The sequence below is a fragment of the Bos mutus genome, chromosome 13, assembly GCF_027580195.1.
Source record: "Bos mutus isolate GX-2022 chromosome 13, NWIPB_WYAK_1.1, whole genome shotgun sequence".
Classification (NCBI taxonomy): Eukaryota; Metazoa; Chordata; class Mammalia; order Artiodactyla; family Bovidae; genus Bos; species Bos mutus.
This window is the reverse complement of record NC_091629.1, coordinates 7,344,089-7,358,825: the sequence shown is the minus strand read 5'-3', so window position 1 is coordinate 7,358,825 and position 14,737 is coordinate 7,344,089. Positions and strand designations below refer to the sequence as shown.

General features: G+C 38.2%; 1 protein-coding gene across 15 annotated transcripts in view; it reads right to left on the bottom strand.

Annotated features, from left to right (window-relative positions):
- The window catches only part of PARD3 (par-3 family cell polarity regulator), a 579,453-nt gene that overhangs the window by 188,888 nt on the left and 375,828 nt on the right, over positions 1–14,737 (bottom strand). For all 15 annotated transcript variants that reach the window (XM_070380971.1, XM_070380969.1, XM_070380970.1 and 12 more), the window contains one exon: positions 10,339–10,566. In XM_070380971.1, coding sequence (XP_070237072.1) covers positions 10,339–10,566 — 228 coding nt within the window. The remainder of the gene's footprint in view (positions 1–10,338; positions 10,567–14,737) is intronic.

Below are 14,737 nucleotides of genomic sequence, written 5' to 3'. Positions count from 1 at the left end.
AAAGCCAGTGGACTGTTTTACAATAATACTTGTACATTTGAGAATTCTTTATGCTTGTTCTGAACATTCTGATTTAGATAATACACTATCACAGAAACTCTTCTGGGGGTGTATGGGTGTAACTAATCCTTTCAAATGCCAACTAATTAAAAATATTTAGCAATATGTGGCTTCCTATGTATAAACATAAGATGTTCTTTTAGAGTATTACATTATATATGCTTCAAACACTAAAATCATTTGATAGAGAAAAATAAGAATCTCACTTTACCCCATTTCTAGGCAGAATTGCTTTGGTTTTTAAAAGCTTATGTAAATTGGTTACACATGCTTAAATTTTTTAAAAAATGTATATATTCAAGGTCATTGATAGACTACTCAAATTATTTTCAGTTTTAAAACCAATCTTTGTATAATTCATATCAGCTTTATAATAAGGTAAATAAAATACTTTATTCCCTTAAAAAACACAAAAGATATTCAGATAAACAATTTTCAAGGAAGAAAAGCACTGGTGATATATAATGCACAAATGACTTGATCTATTGTGTTCATACAGTAAATTACAATGAAAGAACGAATCATAAACCTACATTTAGGTAATTTACTATTTTAAATGCTATATAAATTTACATTTTTTTTCTCGTTATTGTTTCCTTTCTTTTTGCAGATAGTCTGCCCAAAGAAAGATGATTACCTCCTTCCAAACAAATGGAAATTTCTATTTTTGACGAACATTTCTGCCTGTTTCAACCTGCTCTATGCACTACACTATCAGTTGCTTTCCCATGTGATTATCTGTAAAGACAGATATTCTGAAGTTTCTCTTTTTAAAGAAGGTATACCATGAAGCTGCTTATTTCTCTTCCAGGCAGCACATTCTGCAATTAAGACATACCTAATTACCATATTTTCAACAGATGCAAATACAGCGCAATTAAAATTCTATTCCATGTGACAAATTCAGCTACTCAGTTCTGCAAGTTATCCTATTAGCACTGGGTCAAGAAGTTTGGAAAAGATTAAGCCCTTAGATAGTAACAGTCATTGGGAAAATGACCTTAGGTGTGCACCGAACCTCAAAGTTCTGTAACTTCTGCCACAAATAAACATTTCATTCAATCTGGTCATCACACACAATTCACTGTCAAGAGTTGACTCTAAGCCACATGGTCGTTCACCATTTTTTTCCATTGAGAAGCAATACAGTTTGGGGGACTGTAATGATCTCTGTTGCCTGCTCATCCCAAATCTATTTCTCCCTTCCTCCTTTCTAATGGAACTCTGATTGTGTTCAGGAATGCGGTCCAGCTTTGAGGGATGAATCCATTACGAGATTTACCCTGGCCTATGGGTCCCTGCCCCTGTCCACTCTTATTAGCACAGGAACGGCCCCGACACCCTGAAAGGACATACTCTATGCTTGGGGAGATGACTCACTCCCTTCACTTGGATGGGATCAAGAAAGTACTAGGATTTTGAGCACTGCAGTTACCTTCTGGATAAGCTGACTTGTGGATGGTGTGGCAGAAGGATCGGAAAGATAGCAGTGCTTTGATAACACCATTACGCTGTGTAATCAGTAATCCCCGAAGCTGCCCAACTATAGAACCAGGTAGGACAGTGTATTCCCTCAAGGTTTGAACTGGTCTAAACTGATTTTTCTACTAAATGCAGCTGAAAGCATCTTAATAGGTACATTACATAAATCAAACTTCAGAGCAGCTGTGGAATATCCACTGTACTATTTATCACAAGTGTAAGATTTAGCAGTTAATATCACTCTAGGCAGCTTTGACAATTTTACTAAAATTAAGTGATTTGCTCAGACTTGTTACTAGTGTGAAATGAGTTGGTACAAACATTTAGAGAAATAAAAAACAGAGAAATACAAAATTAAAATGGTAACATTACTTCTTATTCATCAGTGAACAAGTATTCTCCTTTGAGGGCATAGCTCAAAAGAGTGTTATTAAATATTTGTTGAATAGATTGAACAAATAGCCCATTATATGAAAAACATCCTTTATTGCTCCCTGTTTAGAAAGAGCTACTCTAGTAATAGCAATATCGAATAAAGAAACACATACTCTTGAGTAATTTACAATTTACTTTGCAAGACAAAGGATTAAAGGTAGTAATTAGACACAAGAGCATGCAGTCTTCAGAATCTATCTGCTTAAAATTTTAAATGAATGAGTTAAAATGTGGCATTAATAACTGGAAAATTTCACTAGATTTAGCAAATCCACTGACCACTACCAATTTCTACTGACTAATGTTAGTTAAAATACAGTGTAATAAAAATAAATGAGGACTGAACTCCCAGGTACTGCAAAGTCCAGTATAGTATTTAAGAAATTTTTATTATTAATAAATATATGTTATCTTTGTTTCTTATTTTAGTGGAATATTGACTTTGGAAAAGGAATAAAAGATGTAGGAAATGAACAGCTAGTGACACAGATGGTGTCGAATAATAGGATCTGCTTTTCTGGACCCTGACTTTTAACATTAGAATGATGAGCTCTTGGCAATGGAAAAGCTTAGCTTTTTCAGAACATTTGAAAAACACACACACACACACACAAAGCTGGCAAGACACACGAAGAATTAAACAGCTTTTACACTAAAATGTGGGGTGAGAATAATAACTGATATTATGAAGAACAGAGAGTATGACTGAAAGGAGAAAAAGGCACGAAGGAAGTGGTTGACATTTATCAGCGGTCTTAGAGAAGGGGTTTCTGTAACTGGAGGAATGTTCAAATAGTTGATTCCTAAAACCCAGTGTTCTAAAATTAGATTATTTCACTAAAAAAAAAAAAAACACTTAGTTTACATAGGGGTAAGGAGTAGAGAGAACAAAAACAATAAAATCACACTTCTAGAGATTAAGACTTATTACCAAAAACAATTCTTCATTTCTACTTTATGTTCTAAAGTTTCCTTTAATGCCTCCCTTCAAACAAACAGGCAGAATGTTGCTGAAGATCTTGGTAGAATGTCACTTCCTCTATCTCTCCCTGTCCAAGAGAATGTAGCAGAACAAATACAAGGGCGGTCGGACCCTCCAGTTTCTGAACCTTTGTAAATTTGCTTTCAGTGTATAATTAAATTTCACATTCAAATAATGATCTATAATGGGTACTGTTTCCTGTCCACAGAGAACAACGTATAAAGAAGCTGAAGGCTTTCCTTTCAACAGACCCAATGGACCGACTACACAATGAAAACAGTAGTACTTATAACCCCACTGTTGGAATTGCCACTAAGAATTTTATTTTTATCATGGATTCAACTGGTGTCAAATGTATATTTTAACATATACAAAAAATTTATGGTGTCAAGGAAAGGGAGTCCAGGTCACTGCTCTGACTCTTTTAAGTGGGAAAACAAGAGCAAAAATAAAGAACAACATAAGAATGTGCAAATGTGATGGAACAGTGAAAGGTGAGCTTTGCTATTTAATGAGAAGTCAAAATGACTGTCCCTTAAAAGTCAGTGTTCTTCTCTCCCATGCCATGCAACCCTTATTGAGAGATCCATAAAAATTCCTCGATGTTATAAAAATACTAAGAAGGCTCATACACATCTGTATACAGATTTCCCTTAACTTCTAGTGGGGTTATGGCACGATAAACTTCAGCATAAATGGAAAATACCGAAGTCAAAAATGTACAGAATATACCTAACCTACCAAACATCACAGCTTAGGCTCATCTACCTTAAAAGTGCTCCGAACACTGACATTAGCCCACAATTGGGCTCAGTCATCTAACACAGGGCCTAAGTTATAACAAAGTGTCAAATGTCTCATGTAATTTAGCGACTACAGTACTGAAAGTGAAAACCAGAATGGTTTGGGGCTGTTTCCTTTATGATCACATGGCTGGCTGGGAGCTGCTGTTTCCTTTGTGATCACATGGTTGACTGGGAGCTGAAGCTGCTGCCACTGCCCATCATCTCCAGAGAAAATCTGCATTATCACCAGCCAGGAAAAGACCCAAGTTGAAAGTTAGATGTACAATTTCTACTAAAACCACGTCACTTTCAAACCACTGTAAAGTCAAAAAATCCTAAGTTGAACCACTGTTAAGTCAGGGAACGTCCATACTCAGAGCTCTAGAAAGTCAAGGGGAAACTAGCTAGGTTGGGGGAAAGTGTCTTGAAGAAGGAAGACAATAGTCATATACAGGAGAGGGTAGGGGACAGTCAGGGCAGGGAGAAGACAAACCTCAGGGACGACACATGGTCTGGATGAGAACGCATACGGGAGCTTGAAGGACCGTGAGGACAGTGTGACTCCAGAGCTTACTCAGCAAATAGAGAGACAGTCAGACCAGTTATGAGATCCTAATAGTAACTTCAGATATTAAATAATGAGAATTGGGGCTGGATTGGGTAGAAGGAGTGAAATTATGAGATTTCATGCAGAAAAATTAAGAAAATTTGGTAATGGAGGGATTATGCAGTGAGATGATAATTCTAAGTTTCTGTGCCTGGAGGTACTAGTGAGAAAAACCTCATCACTATCATCCATCTATATGTGTGGGATGCTAAGCATGTAAATGCAGTTTCTTCCTTTCTTCTGGCTTTGCCAAGCATCATTACTGACCTGGATTACCGCATTACTGTCCTAGAACCAATCTTGCCACCAACACTGCTATTTACCGGCCCACCCCCAATAACCCACCCTCGATTCTACAGCCCCAACACTCATATTCTTTCACTTGAAATTCTTCAAATGCTCTTTAAGGTCCTTAGTATGAACAAAAATTATTTAAACAAGGCTGTCTGCAAGCTGTTCTCTGCATATGTCTTACATCTCACTCCTCACCACGCTCTCATCTGCACACATCAACCTCAATAGGATAATGGTGGTCCAGAGATGGTCCCCCTCCCTAAGCTCCCGACAAACCCCAATGAAGACCACTCAAGCAGGATTACTCATCTCAACTCATACCTCTTGTGAGAAGCTTCCCCTCCCTCCCCTCTTCCACACGGGCTGAGTGGGTGCCCCACGCTTTGGTGCCATGGCAACCTGTGCATTACAACGGCCCTTAACCATTAACCATACTGCTTCCCAAGAGTTGGTTTGCCCAGTGGGTTGAAGCACCCTTGGCCTCTCTGAAACTTACAGCCTAAATATCAGATTTTAGGTCCCATGACTCATTAATACTTTATTGCAGTTTTAATGTAACGGATTTTCCCATTAGGAAGTTTGTTTAATATTGTAGAAAACTCGCAGGACTGCAAATCACAAGGCACGCATTCTGATTTAATTCCTAAGTACTATCTTAGTCAAATATTTACATACTTTTTTCTTATCAGAAAATGCTTCAAATGAGGAATCTATAATTCAGACGCTTCAGATGTGACTTTTCGTCATACTTTTAGCCTAACTTACTTTTCACCTAAAAAAAGAAATATAAGGAATTGACAGCTTTGGCTTTGTCACATGGTTATACTTCTATTGCATTCAGAAATGTCCTAAAATTATCCAAAGCTCCTTTTCTTAAACTGCAAGTGATACTTAAGTATACAAATTGTCATAAGAGGATTAGACAGGTTATCCTTATTCCCAGCACTTCAGAATAAATATTTTTAATAGATCAACATCCAATTATCCAAAAAGATAGATTAACCAAATGGTAAATCCTTTACAAAGTACTTCTGAAAACCATACACTGAATTCTTCCACTATAGATTTATGGTAATCTGCTGGAGAGTCTTAAGATAACTACCTAATTTACATAATTTTGGCTCAAATAAGTAGTGACAAAAGATGGCTAGAAATGTAGAGCATGCTAAGAGTTGAAAAATCTGAGATACTCGTGTAATCTACTATTTTGAAGCTAACAAAATAAATGAAAATTAATCTTGAAGCTCTCAGATTAGCTAACTTCCTAACATAAATTCAGTTTCTTCAAATCTCATACTGCTAACCTAAGTTATGCATACTTTAGAGCAATGCTTTTTTTTTCCCCCTTAGCTCCTGTTAAGAGTACTATAAGAAAGCAGGCAAGCTCCTTAAACGCAATCTGTCTCTATGTTTTCAAGGAATACCGTTCTCACATTTAAAATTGTAAACTGGATAGATCTTAAAATCAAGAGTACAATGAATAGGACAGTCTTTGGTTTTGCTGTGTATCACCTCCTTGACCTCAACAGAAAGCTGTTCCTGAAATGATAGCAAGGCTGACGACTTTTAATAGAGGGTAAAAAGGGGGTGGGGGTTGTACTCTATATTTTCAAAAGTAAAACAAGTCAATTTTATGTAGCATCCATGTTCTTGGTTTCAACAGAAGCTGATTTATGACGGGGGCTGTAGGAGCCTCTTGCTGAGAGCCAGGCGGGAAGTATGATTTGCATAGATGAGGGAGCAGATTGTAGATGCCCTGACCTGTCAAACACAGGTAGGGCCTCAGAGATAATGGGTCCCAGAATACAAAGCTCCATCTTGATCCAGACAGACACAGACAACGTGGAGAGGCCAGATGGATTAAATGAGAGACAAAAACGCCGACTTCTGCCATCTCCACAGGAAGCACATAAGTGTTACAGAAGATGACAGATACCAGATACCACACGGATCCCGCCCGGGTCTCCTGGCCCCCACTGTTGTGCGCATGCCACGACTGCAGCACTGCTGAGAGGAGGCAAGCCTGCTCCAAGCCTGAAAGAGCGTCACCGGGGAGGAGCTTGACCCAGCTGACAAGAACAATCAAGTTCGCCCTCCACGTGTGTGACTTCCGCCTGTAAAGAGGGAAAGGACTGCATGGGACAGACACAGGCTGGGCGGGACAGGTTATGCCCACCCCCACCCCTCCACCCATGCTTCCAGGGTGTACAGACGGCATCCTCACAGGACGGCCGTCTAACAGAGACCGTCAGCTCGGATAGGGTCCTCTCTCAGAGCACTGCACAACAGTGACGTGGCGGCCATAACTGGCCCCTGAGGCCCACCTCTGTACAAGAAGGGACCTCAGCCACAGGGTCCCACAAAGCACGAAGCCATCAGAGCTCAGACATGCGGCCAGGGACAGCGTCCACATAGTAAGGATGCAGGGCAGGGCTGCACAGTGAGGGCATGAGCATAGACACGAATGCAGACAGAGAAAGAGCGTGTGCAGAACGCGCCTCCAGAATCCACTCTGCAAAGGGTGGGGTTTAGGCAACTAGAAGAGGGAGCCAGACTCCTTTCTCACACCTGTACCTAGCCATAAGGAAAGTCGACAGTCTCATAACCACCAGCAGTAACACCAGCCTTGACAGATCTTTTCTTAGAGAAGACCAAAGAGTTTGCTGAGGCACAGAGGTCTCGGACGCCCAGGTCCAGAGTGGGACACAAGCGGGAGGAGTCAAACGTCAATGCCACCCCACGCGCTGCTGCCGTCGCACGCTGCATCTGGGTGTGTGTCTCTCACGCACGCAGTGGTGCTAGTCAAGCAGGAGCCCATTCACTGATGTGACAGTCACTGACTCCGACACCTGGCCGAGCTCTGAGCCTGGTCACGCAGGAATAAATCATGGTAGCATCTTTCCTTGTGGATTTTACAGATGGTGAGCGAAGCAGGAATGCAGGACTGAGGTCGGTGGGTAAGTGAAGGAGGACAGAGTCGTGGGAAGTTAAAACTGGAAAGCAACTCAGAAACGGAAGCAGAGCTTTTCCAACTTTCTCTGGCAAACTGTGGACTTCCCTTTTTTAAACTTACAATTGACAAAGAATCATAAAGTATGAAGAGTGATTTAAAAACCCCACAACAAGGAGTTCCCTGGTGGTCCAGTGATTAGGACTTTGTGTTTTCACTGCCAAGGGCCTGGGTTCAATCCTTGCTGGGGAACTAAGATCCCATAAGCCTCATGGGAATAAATAAATCCCCAAGACTGTTGCAGTGACAGTGGGTGCGGGGGGATCCGGTGGCCTTGATAGAGACCACCCGCTCAGCCTCCCACGAATGTCCCAACTCCCGCAAACCACCGAGCCGAGCCTCCTCACTAGACACTGAGACAATCTGAGCATTAATGGCCTCGGCATCCAAAGCTTCGGTTTCACAACTGAAGGAATTAAAGAAGAATTTTAAGCAACTTGACCCAAATTCCAAATGGGTGAGAAGAATGTGGAGGGACTCCAGGCCAGTGCTCAGATCACTTTAGTCGTATAGTTGTGACAACCCGCACTGCAGACATTTGAAATACACAACAGTGGCCTCTCTCTGGCCATACCGAGTTCACCAGACTGTTCTGGGAGAAAATATTGTCAAGTCAGGACTCTGTGGAAAGCCAGCACTTTGTGGTTGCAGGTGCACGAGTCAGGGTGTGTCTCCCAGTTCTTATCTAGAACTTCCCCTCCGGTTCACACATTGTAGTTCATCTACTCACTTGGTTTTGTCTTGATGATAGTTGAGTACAAAAGTTTTAATATGAAATACTTAAATTGGTTATTTCCAGTTAAAACCGGAAGCTAAGTTTATGTCAGAGACAAATTTAGACGTTCACACGGTGGGAAGCTCTAGAGGCTACAGAATTAAGAACATGCCTGGTACTGATCGCTATTCCATCCCCTGCTGCATTTGAAATACGTGGTGTATGTGAGAAAATTGCATTCTATGAAGGAATTTAAATAACATGTGAACTAGGACAGGAAAAAAGCTCAGGAGCCAAAACTGTATTTGTTAAAAAAAAAAAAACAAATACTGAGGTGCCAGAGCACTGGCTCTCTTATTAAATGTGCACCCAGGACAGAGGCAAGATCTCTAAGTGATAGAGGGTCCCCACCCTAGAAAGGCAACGCAAGTAACACTGGGTGAGACTGGCAAGGAGCCCCTGAGACGCCAGGAAAAACCCGAGAGGGTTGGAAGCTCATATGACTCAGGAGCCTGGAGACCAGGCTTGGCAGCAAAAATAGGAAATATGTTCTTCATCTGGCAAGAATGGGCTGCATATATTTGAAATCACTGGCTGGCTGGAGTGAGAAGCTGTCCAGATTTAAACTAAGAATTAGGCGGGGGCTGGGGGGATGCAGCGCTCCTCTACTAAGTTTTGCTTTGCATGTTACATTGTAGCAGAAATATTCATCTTTCCAAACACACTATATGTGACAGGCAAAGATTATATAATTTTGCTTTGCATCTCCTCAGAATCTGATTTCCATTTGAAACTCTCCTTCCCCACCACAGTCTTCCTTAGGCATGTGTGATGGAAGTGGTCCCCCAAAAGTTACACTGTCGTCATTTATAATTCACCTAAATGATCTCTGCTTTAATTTTGGGTAGGGGTGGGTGTCTCCTGCTTTTCTTTATCCTTTCTTTCTTCTTTCTTTTCCCAACAGTGTTTCTTACAATGGTTAGCTGGGTAGAGTTACTTTAAGTTAAAAAACTAAAATATGAATCAGTAGTTACGAACAATATAAGCGAATCAGCAGTGTTTTCTATTAGAACTCAAGTCCATTCTCTTCTAAATAAATACAATGCTGAGTTTCCTTCTTATGTTTAAACTGAATGGGTATTTTTATATTCATTTATAAATGTTTAACTTCAACAACTCCCTGAAGCATACATTTATATATATTTATAAATGTTACTTTTTTCTCAATATATCAATACTATGGAAAACACATTGCTCATTCACAGTAACCTTTAACTTTCAATAATCTTGGCTTAAAATGTTTGGCAATTTGGAAATACATATACATAAATATATCTTACTAGCCTAGTTCAAGGAAAGAGTAATTCATAAAAACAAAACAAAAATATGTTATCAAAATCACAGATGATTACACATATTCATTTGAGATATATTACAGATATACTGGACAGCAGTGGTTTTCAAATATTTTGGTCTCAGGATACCTTTATACTCCTAAAATTTATTAAGGGCTCGAAATTTTTCTGTGGAATTTATCTATCAATATTTACTGAACTAACACTGAGAAAGTTTAAAAATACAAATTACTTTTTAAAAAATTATAGATTTCATATTAGCTGAAATCACATTTTAAAAAAAAAAGAAAGAAATCTGTTCCAAAAACAATTATTGAGAAGAATGGAAAATCTCTTTAATATCTAGTTGAAAAGATTCTTCTATCTGCTCTGCATTTAATCTCTTGCAATATCACATGATATGTTGCCTCTAGAAAAACCACTGTACATTTGTGAGAAAATAAGAGTAAAAATGGTAAATAACATCTTCTTTGTATTATAAAAATAGTTTAGACCTCCTAGATCCCTCTGAAGGGATGCTGAGGTCCCCGAGGGTTCCCTGAAGCACACTTTAAGAACTGCTTCACTATAGAGATGCTTGTCATGGCTGTTCCTTCGGACGCTGTACACTTACACGTCTCCATGCCTTCGTCATCATCGTCCACTGCAGGTTTGTCATAGGACTTGTCAATGGCAGCTCTGAAGCTCTCATTGCATCCCCTTCCTCGGATTATCCGTGGCCTAGGGCGATGGAAAGGAATGTCCCCATTCAAAGTCACCTCGGCAACTGCTGTCTGCAGACTCTCTAAAGAGCTCGACTTCTTCAGACCCAGGGAAGGCCCCACATCTCTGCTGGGGGAACCTTGGAAGTTGGCAAAAACAAAATGTTAGAATGAGTGGTGAAAATTATATGGCTGAATATCTATGAATTGTAGAAAATATCAGGGACAAATTATTTGTTCAGTGTCTACTTCTGGAATGTGGGTAGCAAGATATAAAAAGTAAAGTGACAGTAACTAATTTTAACTTTTCCCAAATGGGCATTAAATTTGGTCTATTTTCTCTATTCTCATTAGGAGACAATTTTAAGCTAATAGTTTTCATTTTTAGCTCAACAGATAAAATCTTTGTCAAATCATTTGCTTCAAGTTATGTTAATAATCTAAAAAACCAGAATAACGCAGAAAATCATTCTGCAAAGCAGGATGATGAAATGGCTAAGGGAAGCAACCAAGAGTACACTTTGTGACTTAGCTTAAAACACTTTTTAGCAGTTTACAGTTATTTACAATGGAAGTGAAACTTTCGTCTCAGTAAGTTTCAGCAAGTTGTCCTCATATGGCACAGGTTCAGACAACTCAGCAAGTGAGAAAAGCACAAGACACCACATGTCGCCAACAGGGCGCCCTAGCACCAGGTAGAAGCCTATTTCTGGAAAATGGTGGTTCTCTGGGAAGAGCAATACAAGATGTGAATAGAAGTAAACTACATAAGGACCATCGAGAGAGAGAGAAGTAAAGGAGGAAAGATGCCAGAGCTGTAGGTGAGGACTTATGCCTCCAGGTCAGCAGAGAGAAACAGGTGATGAACAGAAGGAAGAAGACATCACAATTACCATGAAATTTTCAGTAGAGAAGAATTCAGAGCACTAAAATCGTGGCTTGGTGACTTGAGGATCTAGCAAGACTAAGATTGTAACCCAGCTTTAGAAGGCAATCTAAATGGATTTCTTTAACCAGGTAAGACAACTTCATCAATGATTGCCTGACCTGGCACTCAAATAGATGAGTTTAGCCTCGAGATGACTGAAATACCTGCAACCACCAGCTGGGCAATCCAGGTTACAGAACTAGTTCTTCACTTACACTGTTAACAAGACAGGTACAAAGAAGAAAAAAAAAAAAAAAAAGGCAGGGGGTAGAAGAGGTGAGATTGGATATCTTATCTCTACATGGGGCCATCAGCCCATATGTGGATCAATAATTAAGGAGTAACCTTGATATGTTTTCACATAGAAGTCAAATAGTTCTGAGATGGTCGTTCCATGGCTCAGAGTATAAAACAGAATAGAAATTGGGAGAGTCAAAACAAGAATTATCTTTTTAAAATTCATTTACATGACAACTTTCACATAATCTTCACAATGGGGTAGCAGTTTTAAGTTAGAACAAGTATGTTAAAAATGTAACATAGGCAGAAAGGCAGACAGATGATTCTAATGAAGAAAAAATATTCCATAAATTAGAGTGCTTGAGAGAAAAAGATGATTTATTTAACTTTCTCCATGCAGGTTTGTCTATATTTGATTATTTCATGACAAAAATTCACAAGGAATATTTCTTGCCAGGATGATCAATCTTACTTTTTCTCTTGATAGCACTATAATGTTTGACAAGTTCATGTTTTAAATATCCATAAAAGTCATGTCACAGGAAGGAAAATGATTTTGTTCCAAAAAGCTAAAGAAAAAGTAAGAGATTAAAGAATCAAAGAGAATGGGAAAAGATGATTTCTGGGCAGGGACATTTACCTTCACATTTTCAAGAATTAACATTGGGAAGATCTTTTCCTGAATAAATCATGCCTATTAATTTTCATAACTTACTTGCTACATTTAGGTCCTATAAACATTTATATGGCAAACATTTGGTGTTTTCTTGGATTCATAAAGGACATATGTATGTATGTGTGTGTTTATATATATATACACACATATATCTATGTTTCGGAGAAGGCGATGGCACCCCTCTCCAGTACTCTTGCCTGGAAAATCCCATGGACGGAGGGGCCTGGTGGGCTGCAGTCCATGGGGTCTCTAGGAGTCGGACACGACTGAGCGACTTCACTTTATTTTTCCACTTTCATGCATTGGAGAAGGAAATGGCAACCCACTCCAGTGTTCTTGCCTGGAGAATCCCAGGGACGGGGGAGCCTGGTAGGCTGCCGTCTATGGGGTCGCACAGAGTTGGACACGACTGAAGCGACTTAGCAGCAGCAGCAGCATCTATGTTTACATCTCCAATAAAGATACATATGTACATATGCTCCCAGTAAAGATTAGCATTAAAACATAATTTATATATAAAAAGTTAGCTGAGATTTGATTTAATATACTCAGCACCCTAAAAACTTTAACAGTTAATTTCAGAAATGGCATGAGTATTCAAATAAATGTACATATACATACTACATACATATAAATATTGATACATTTATATCTGTATATATGTATTTATGAAGAAACATAAACACAAAGCAAATCTAGGATAAAAAAATAGTGAAACTGTAACAAAACAAGCAATAGATTATAATGTAGGAATCACTGGAAGCTTACCTAACTACGCTTTTGTCTAATTCTTAACACCATAGTATAACATTCTGGCAAAATGTTGATAATTAAATATGGTGAGTATTGGGTATAAGAGATTAATAAATTACAGTCTCTCTATTTATACATAGTTGAAATTTTTCATAACATCTATTATTTGTGTATCTATAACAGGGATCAGCAAAATATGGGTCAAATCTGGAAATTTTTACTAGAACACAGCCATGGGTCCATTTGTTTCCATATTCTCCATGGCTGCCTTCACATTCAGAATTAAGCAATTGTTCCAAAGGCTGTCTGGTTTGAAAGATCTACAATATTTACTCCCTGGTTCTTTACAGAAAGAGCTTGCTGATTCCTGATCTAAAACATAGATTTCATTCATGTAAGGTGGTATATTCATCAAAGACACTTTAACAAAAGAGTTAGTTAATGTATTAGTAAGATTGCTAAATGATGGTCACTGAGATTTATAACATCACAAACTTATAAAAGTTGAAAATGTCTTTCCCTATACAAGGTATAGGCAAAAGGTTAGTTTTATTTACATACACACAATATCAATGCCTTTAATTTTTAAATAATATTTTGAAGCTCTTAATGTAAATCCATTAAGTCATTAGGATGCTTCATTTATTTTTATATTCAAAGATTAAATTGTTAGAAACCCAATTCTCTTATTCCCATTCTCTCTTTTCCTGTAGAAAATAAATTTACTCTCAAACTATCATACAGGATTCCTAAATCCAAGAATAAAAGGGGAAATCATAATCACACTATTTTCTTTAGGTCTCTTTTTCTACTCTTATCTACTAATACCTCTCTTGCCAGAAAAAAAGAAGAGGATGTCTTTTGCAAGGGCAAAGGGAAATGGAATTCAATTTTCATTATGAAAGGCTTATGGCTAGACAGACAATCTACACTAAAATGCCACTGTGACTCTACTAAAAACCTTTGGACTAAACTGTAAAATCATGATAATCTTAGCAATTCAAGTGAAGTGAAGAAAGGAAAATAATAAAATCTGTTCACTGTCTAATACTGGAGGGTGGGAAGAATCCAGTGGAGATATTTTATTCATTGTAGATTTAAAATCAATAGACCAGCAAATACTTCTACCTCTATGTCATAATTTTGGTCCTAAGTTTTTCCAGTTTAATTCAGTAAAACAGACTGCACGTAGTATTTTTAAAATGCTCTTTTTATCTAGGCTCTAACTATCATTTTAAACACTATAAAAGCAGATGATTCAATTAGATGATAAAATCTGCCTACTCACCATAAAAGGTATTTAATGTTTTCAGTTGACATCTGGATATTATTATTATTTCTTAATCACAATAAATTGTTCTTTTCCTGTTAGTAACAGTGATTTGGTTAAATTAACAATTTTTTTCACTCTACCAATTGGCATATTATATAAAATCATGTTCTTTAACCTGAGCAACTCAATTTGGTTTTTATAAACATTAAATTGGACAAGGGTTACTTCTTGAAAAGCACTGAATACTATTAACTCCAAAAACTAATTACTAATTTGCATATGTAAACTATCAAATAATGTTTTTCTTTAGCCCTGCTCCAGAATTCCAATGAATTTTATGTTTGATAAAAGAAATAACTCCTTAATAAGGGCTGAGGCTATTGTTAATTGCCTTGCACTACAGTTAATCCAGTGATTTACTGGATGCAGTTTTTACAATCT